The 8,509-nt window shown below is 40.6% G+C and overlaps 1 protein-coding gene across 1 annotated transcript; it reads right to left on the reverse strand.

Annotated features, from left to right (window-relative positions):
• Positions 1–4,506: 4,506 nt before the first annotated feature.
• Positions 4,507–7,978, reverse strand: LOC115235194. The gene is made up of 4 exons (XM_029806817.1): positions 7,488–7,978; positions 6,952–7,151; positions 5,763–5,906; positions 4,507–5,676 (listed from the first exon to the last, which is right to left on the reverse strand). Exons 1-4 carry the CDS (start codon positions 7,492–7,494, stop codon positions 5,590–5,592), a joined length of 438 nt encoding a protein of 145 aa, XP_029662677.1. The 5' UTR covers positions 7,495–7,978; the 3' UTR covers positions 4,507–5,589.
• Positions 7,979–8,509: the final 531 nt, after the last annotated feature.

The raw sequence follows: 8,509 nt of genomic DNA on the forward strand, positions 1-8,509 counted from the left end.
TAGGTCGACTGTGCCGTGCCTTCCACGTATTTCCTGGTGAAATAAAAAAAACGAGAGTGGATGTAGGGGAGGAATACGACCTCTCTAGAGGTCTTAACTTTTAATTTTTTAAACGTACCCGTGGACGCGCGCCTCGAGACTCGAGAGAGCCAGATGCGCGGAGGCCATAAAAGCGCCTGGCAGTTGCCTTCTGATGGCCGGTACAATTTGTGTGACGACCGCGTCGCGCATAGAAAATACAAGCGGAAAAAAAAATAACTGCGGCAAACGACGCTTCTTAGCTTAAGTGTTCAGCTCTGAGTAAAACAATATTTTAACTGATATAAAAATTTTATCGTATAATTTGATATCGTACAAAACAATCAATCAAAATTTCTCGTACAAATAGATATGCGTGTAACACGCACATTTTTTGCTCGAATAAGAGATAATATATTTGTTTATAATTTGCTAATCAATTTGCGTCTGATTTATCGCGAATTAATCGCCACGAATCAATTAACTTTTCTCTCTCTTCGGCTTCTTTTTCCTGCTCTACTAGCATTGCTGCAGCAATGTTATAATAGTTTCTGCTTCTACATCTGCCCTGCTCAGTTTGTATTGAATAGCACATCCATAATAAAAAAAAAAACATGAGCTCTTTGTAAAGCCGGTTTTTTGTTATTGCACGAATGGCACAAAGCTTTTTTTTTTGCGAAACCGCCCATGCGCTGCGAACGCAAAAATCGTCGCTACGACCATTGTTGCATCCCTTATGTCGCGTGTATCGTCCCCCTGCGTCATGCTCGCGCCCTCTCTATTCGCCCTTGGTCATGCTAATTTGTGCACGACTCCTCCTACAATATCGAAATGCGAGAATACGCTGAGGGCGATCTCGTAGGTTTTATTGCAAGCATATATTTGCATAAAGTTATACATATAATAACTATTATTGTATATATTACTCATCAACTACATTTGTTTCATGTATCATCAAAAGAAGCATTCCAAAGGAGCATCCATGAAAAAAAAAATCCCTCAAAATTTTATTAAAACAATTTATTTAATAAAATCGCTAATGATTATTCGTCTTCTTTTCGATCAATTAATAAACACGATTGACATCTCAAGAAATTTTCGCTACTTTATTTATTCGATCGTATACCTTATTACTGTCGTTACTACTCGTTGCTCTAATAAATGATCGGAAATGCGGCTCGCGACTGTAATAATCTTGCGAGTAGCGTGCACAGTCGTTTGGTTCGTATCGCTTTATAATTCCGAGTCGTTCATAGGGGGCTGAAAGGAGAAACCGTCGTCGCGAGCAATCGAAACCTTAGCACACTCCTTATTATTATTGTTACGAGGCCATTACGTGGTTGGGGGGCCCGACGCAGCACGCGTGCACGCGTGCAGCCTCTAATGGCAGATGGCGATGGGCCCGCGTGCGGCGCAGCTGCAGCTGCGGACGGGGAAAAGCAGCACGAGCGGGAAGGGGAGAAAGAGAGAGAAGGGACCCGCGGAATCGGTACAAGGACTACCCCAACCCCCGTAACCGACGCAGAGGCCCACTACTCTCCCTCCACCTCCTGTTCTGCCTTCCTTCCGTCGGTGTCCAAAATGCTAACCTGTTGGTACAGCTGTCAACTTGGCAATTATTGCTCTCGAGAAAGGAGAGCAAGCGCGAATCGAAGTTGCTTACTGGACGTGAATACATTGAACATGCGGAAACGAGCTGTCATTTGCCTAGGCAGTCCGGTAAAGTCTGTAAATAAGGGATGCACACTCTGTGTTTTTCGTTTAATATATATAAATTGATAGAATATATAATTTAAATAAAAGAATCAAATTTTTTTATATAACAATAGAATCTGATATAAATTAATTAGTATTGGTGGTGCTATGTAATGAGATTAGAATGGAAAGCGACGAAATGCGCTCTCGGAGCGAACCGTATATCAAGATTTTTCAGAAAGTTGACTTTTGTCCATTCGGAGAAATATATGCAAAATATATGCGCGAAATCAAAATAATTAAATCCAATTCGGCATAATTTAATCTCTCGCGCTTTCATTCCAAAATTTTTTTCGCATTTAATCTTGAAATATATTATTTTTAAATATTATCTATATATATACAAACATATTCTATATAAACATATATCTTCATATATTGTACGATTCAATTTGCATAATTGCTATGATAAAATTGTAAAAAAAGAAAGAAGTTGTTCTCTTGTTATTTCCTATACTTTATAAAAAGACAGCACCGGAATCGAAGATTATTGATTTTCCGCGCAATAAATAAAGTGTATTGCTAAAGAGCGATTGTAATGATAAAATAAGAAACAAAATATGCTTTGTAAACAAATTAATTAATAATTATTATCGAAACTGAGAGAGAATTTCAACTTCTTCCGCCCAATAAAATGTTATTTTATTATTACGCGATATGTGTTGTAAATAAGTTGATAAGACTGCAGTTTGATACATATCATTCGCTTAGGCTTGTCCGTGGATTTGGTGGATCTGTAAAGTACGAAACAGCAGCTGCAACGCTCTCTCGACATAGCGGGGAGAACAGCTGTCCTCTTTCTCTTTCTCACCGCTCTCAGACTTGAATCCCCGATTCTGGTTCTGGTTGCCGTATCGGTCGCGCCATATGGGTACATTTGATGGAGACCGACGGCTTCCAGAAAGCAGATCCGTCTAAATAAAATATGCACTTGCAATAGTACAACAGTGCATCCGATACACAAAGATCAATGCGACGAATCAGATTAAATGCGTATAATAAAGCTTTACTTTATTTCGGTCATCAAAATTCTACCTTTTAAAACGATCGATTTATGAAAAATAAATATATAATTGCGATTTCTTTTTATTATATCATAGATTATTAAATCATGCTTGCTCTAGTTTAAACCTATTGGGAAATCGAGATCTTAGAAATGTAATTTGTGTGTTGCAAGGACAAATATATATGTGAGAAAAATATCGATAGCAATATGACAAGTTCTATACTTCTGTAACGAATATTTCCTTGTTGCAATGCAACGATCGATATGACTGACATAAACCGCAATAAGCGCGGATTTATCGAGTCGATATATCGAACGATACATGCTAACGATGTTGTCCACGCCGCAAATACATACACGAGCAAAAAAAGAAAAAGTAAAAAAGATACCCGCGAAAAAAGCTTCGATGAAAATTGCAGATGGACGTGAAAACGATCGGAGTACCAAGTCTTTCATTTTATATGCACAAACATTTAAAGAGAAAAAGAGAGAGAATCTCCTCTCCCATCCGATATCGATATCATGTAAATCACTCGATAACGTAAAAGAAAAACTTGGCGGCGTCTTTCTATATCGGGGAGCGCAGTCGAGCACATTTTATTGATATTTTTATAAAATCCGTATATATATACGCCCGCATATATATTCCATAAAGTTTTCCCACCAAATTCATAGTTGGGTATGCCAGATTCAACGATTGTGTTTTTATGCGAAAGAAGGTGGTGTCTGTGATCGACTTGACTGCTAAGAGAAATACGCTTGCGGGATTTCGAGAAAAATGAATAAACGTTCCATTTATCATCGATCTATCGTTGGAAATTTTCTTCGGGCCGGGCACACTCACCCCTATAATAACGTCGCTCCCCTTTCGCGCGTCCTCCATCGTCGATTACGGCGTAACGCGCGTATACTACGCAAGGATGATCGCGCGCGTGTCGATCAACTCGATCGACCCCTCGAGAGGGGCGGCGACGAGAGGGATGCTCTCTCATTCCTCGGCCTGGGCGGCATTGTCCGCCGATTCTGGTCTCGTTGCCAGCTGTTGCCATTTTTTTTTCTTCTTTTTGTCTCTCCTCGCGCGCTCGTGCTCGCCCCCGGGTCTCCTTTGTCGAGCGTCATCCTCGTTCGTGCCAGCCGATTCGAGCCAAAATTAATCAAAAGGGGACGATCGGCCCCGCACGTGGGCAAGCTTCATTCCCCCTCTCCTCTGTCCCCTCCCTATCCTCTGCACGCACACAGACACTGACAATTCCGCTCCGAAGCCCGGAACAATGGGGAGAGAGGAGAAAGGTGGGAGCAGAGTGACGAAGACGCAGAAGGTGGAGACAGACGGCCACGTGCCAACCATGGAAATATAATGCCGCAACGGCCACGTGCCAACCACCTATATCGGGTGTACCGGTGGAAAACGACCACTGGTTGCGTCACGGCACAGCAGCTCACTTCTTTTAGGCTTATCCACCCCTCGCAACCGGCGATATTTATTTGCATACGGGATTTACTTTTCAAACGATCTTAGCCGAGAAGCGTGAAAATTGAATCGCCAATGATGACAAAATAAGAAGCCGCTCTGTATATACTTACGCTCGCGATTAAATTAACGCAACGATAATTGACTCGAGTAGCTTTGTAATATTTGTACGGGGTGTACGACGAAAGCATTTCGCGGTTTTAATGTGTTAATAAAAATATTTGTGTTTTATTATAGCAAAATAATAAATAAAATATTTTATATGCAAAGAGCTATTTTTTATTATTTTAATATTGAGCTATAAATAGTCTTCATCGACGGCGAATGTAGCATATATCTTTTTCAGTATTATTTATAAAATTATTTTTGATACATTAATATTGTAATTATAATTATGGCATTTTAATAAATAATTCTCTAAATTATTTCTTTGAATTATATAATCTTAAGATACTCTCTCCCTTTTTTTTTCGTTCGTTTTTATAATTATCAATGTCTTATCTATAGATAAAATGAATTGACATTGGTATCATAATGTTTACCGTATCTTTACGTTGAAAATTACGGAACGCAAATACATTCGTGCAAAATGACAAACGGCCTCTTATAAAATTCGAAGAAGTTGATGATATTTTTCTGATTCATATTTCTCCGTATTGCTGAATCATTCGTTGTCCACGATCTTTCATCGACGCAAAAAGTAAAATTGAAAAAAATTGAGTAACGTAACGAGAATCGCGATTGAGCCATATATAACGTACCGTAGTTACGATCCAGATTATAAAAAAAGATGCAAACAGCGACGCTATTGCCGGTAGTCGCATGACGACGTTTTGTTATGCACTCTCCTTCCGCATTAATTTAAAGCTCAATAAATTACTTTTCTCTGCATACTAATAGAAATTAAATGAGGATAGATAATAACGCAATTCTCAGTCTCGTCTCAACTTTATAAAATTTTAATCTAACTTCAACTCACGGAAGCCTCCATAAATTGACGCGACGATACAATTTAAAATGCGCTGCTCGCGTAATTGTTTGTGAATATATCTCATTTCCAAAAAGTATATATTACACACGCACATACGAATGAATAAAAAAAATATGTAAAATAACAATATACATACATTATGAATAAAATGTTTCAATTCTACGTATCTGTCTTCTGTAAATACAATGTAAAACATTTGAGTCTCTTTGAAATTTTTACAGACTGGATCTTTTTTTCGTAATTAATAGATAATCCATTCTTTAATAAATTCTTTTAAAATTTCAAGTTTCAGTTTTAAGCGAAAGTACCTCGTTGCGATATATTTCTAAACGCGATCGCAGATAAGGTTCAGCATTGTACCAAGACCTCGTACTCCTTGTACGGTATTTCCTTCCCATCAAACGGGATGTACATGACACCGTGACTTCTCTGTATCTGCCAAACAGAAGAGAGATACGTCCTTGATTTTCATTCGCGTAAATAATATCCTTCAGTTTTGGTTCTTCGAAGAAAGAACATACCTTTCCAACGCACGGTATACCGTTGTGATAAGTACGGCCGACGTAGAGCATCTCCCCGTTCGCGGTCTTCCCAGCCTCCACCGCGTGTTCCGGTACGTGGCCGTGACCCGTTCGAATCCAATTGAAATGGGCGGGCATCAGCACCTAAGATGCGAGAGTATATTTCGTATTATATTTCCGCTTGTAGACCCACGCCGGGGGTCCTTCGGCCAACGAAACCGATATACACTTCGCGCTTCTCTCTTCCGACATTCCAGTCATGGCAAATAGATTAACCCGCGGGCGATCCGTGGCCGTTCCTTGCACGTATGTGTGTATGTGTATGTGTTTGTGTGTGTAAGTTGAACCAAAAGAAAGTGATTCCGGATGAACACGATCGAGTGCGCGCTGCCACGGCAAATAGAGGGTTCGTCTAATGTCGGATCGAAGGGATATATAATGCTTCGGTACCGCGTCGAATCTCCCACCGATCAATACCGAGCGATAGCCTATGTTGTATCTTCGAAGTTATCCTTGCTATTTTGACGAAAAACAACATTTCGCTCCACTATCGTAATAGCTGTCGTCAATCGGCGAAATAAAATTATCCGTATCGATTTTCGTTCGTACGCAACATGTCCCAAATCCGCTACTATTTCCTCGAATAAAGGATGATACACAGGATAACGTAAAAATAAACGAAAAGAGAGAAAGAGAGAGAGAGAGAGAGAAGAGGATTTTTATCGGAGCGATAAAGCATGTTCGATCATCTCTGGTATATTGCCGAGCAAATATCCGCGACTAAAACACGTCGTACATTGGTAATCTTATCTCCATCAAAACGAAATGCGCTGGGGATATAGAGAGATAGCTGCGGATGTACATGAGTGTTACGTAAGATTTTACGCGAGCTATCTAATTCGCTTATTAGCAAGCAAAAGGGAACGGTAGCGTTATGAAACCGGCGCTCCCCGCTGAAAGTAGAAAGGTAGAAAAGAGCCGTGCGTTACACAATCGCAAATTGATTAAAATTACCGAGACTGTCGAAATAACGATTACACGCACATTCGATTCGTTTCACGTAATTGTGATAGAAACTTGGGTGCCGATATACTTGGGTCTCGGAATTGTCGCAAAATTCGACGTTTAATTTAATCAAAGGAACAGTTAATCGAAACTCTCTCGGTTTATCTCGCGGCGGATCGTATACCTCAAAGTCATGTTTCGTATGCTCGACACCTCCGTAGCATACATAAGCAACGCCATGATCCGGCTTTACTTTCGCCGGTAGCATATCACCGTGGTGCATGGCGCGCCCTACGACGAGATTCGTGCCGTCCATATCCCTGCCGATCGAGATCAGCATGCGAGAATCGGCGTAGGGCGCCGGCCATCTCGTCCATCTGTAACCTGCGACAGATATTGCCGAATAACCGTCTGCTTCCACGAAATCGCCGGTCACGACATCGAGATTTCGATCGATGATTTATCGGATCGCTTATCAAATCATGCCGATAAACTGCATTTTTCCAACAAATTTCTTTTATGTAATAATAAGCAAGTGAAAGAGATGTATGTAACTACAAAACTTTGAAATTTAAATTGACATTGCTTTTCCTTTTATCTTTCTTAATGGTACTCTACGCGATCAAAATAAAATAAACTTTGTTACGTGACTCGATCGCTATACCTTCACCTATTTATTTCTAAATCTCTAATTTTACGGTATTCAATGTCACTGCTTACCAGGCATTGTTATTTCTTAAACCAAGTTCGCTGCCACGATATCACGCTACGATAAATAATTAAATAGCACGAATGACAGTTTGCGTGTCGACACGTTTAAGCGAGAGTTATCACTGAACGCGCCGATACTTTGGGCGTAAACGAGCTCGAGCCGCAATCCCACCATTTGACCTTATCAATTGATCTTATCAATCTTATCGCCGCGGAAACGCACATTACTGCGAAGCATGTAGCACGCGAGAGGCCGTGCTCCATCGTACGGCCCTCACTTTATCGCTCATTCGTCATAACACGCGACATGATTCTGTACTAATAATGTCACTATTACTGTAATTTTCATTTCCTTTTAATTTCGTAGTTGCATGGCGGAAAAAATCAAACGGATCAAGTGGCATGAATTCTGTAATATGTAATACATTAGTCACCTTACGTGCGAGATAAAGCACATCCATACGATCGATTCGATATAATATAGAATCGCGTGTGTATGCAAAATTCAGGGCTCTATTTTAACATTCTGATAAACGTGAAAATAGATTTTCAGGGCAGAGTAATTTATCGTACAATACACGAGCTTGACAATTCCATCCGCTAATAGAAACCTTTGAAACTGTCATTTCGCGATTCATGCAAAAAATATGCACCGAAAGAAAAGAAAAGAAAAAAAAGCTCGAATCTCGGATAGAGCCGAGTAAAGCCGGGGCCCGCTATTTTTCCGACGTTGTAAATGCCGCGATGCATAGCGGGGAATACAAAGACGACAAAGGAATGAACTTTCTCGTTCGAGCGCAGCAGGAAGCGAGCGATTTGCCGCACTCATCGCTCGAGCGAAGAGAGGCCACCTTCTACCTTCTTTTACGTATCGCACCGTCGTTATGCAGAGATACGCGTTACATCCTTGCGATTCGCGCTTCGGGCGACCGTACGCCCGATGCCCACTCATTATCAGGTGGAATCATGCTCCGAGACGCGTATTACGTAATGAGAGAAAATACGTACAAGCGTGCTCCCTGACTAGGGAA

The sequence above is a fragment of the Formica exsecta genome, unplaced genomic scaffold (assembly GCF_003651465.1).
Source record: "Formica exsecta isolate Colony F162 unplaced genomic scaffold, ASM365146v1 scaffold109, whole genome shotgun sequence".
Classification (NCBI taxonomy): Eukaryota; Metazoa; Arthropoda; class Insecta; order Hymenoptera; family Formicidae; genus Formica; species Formica exsecta.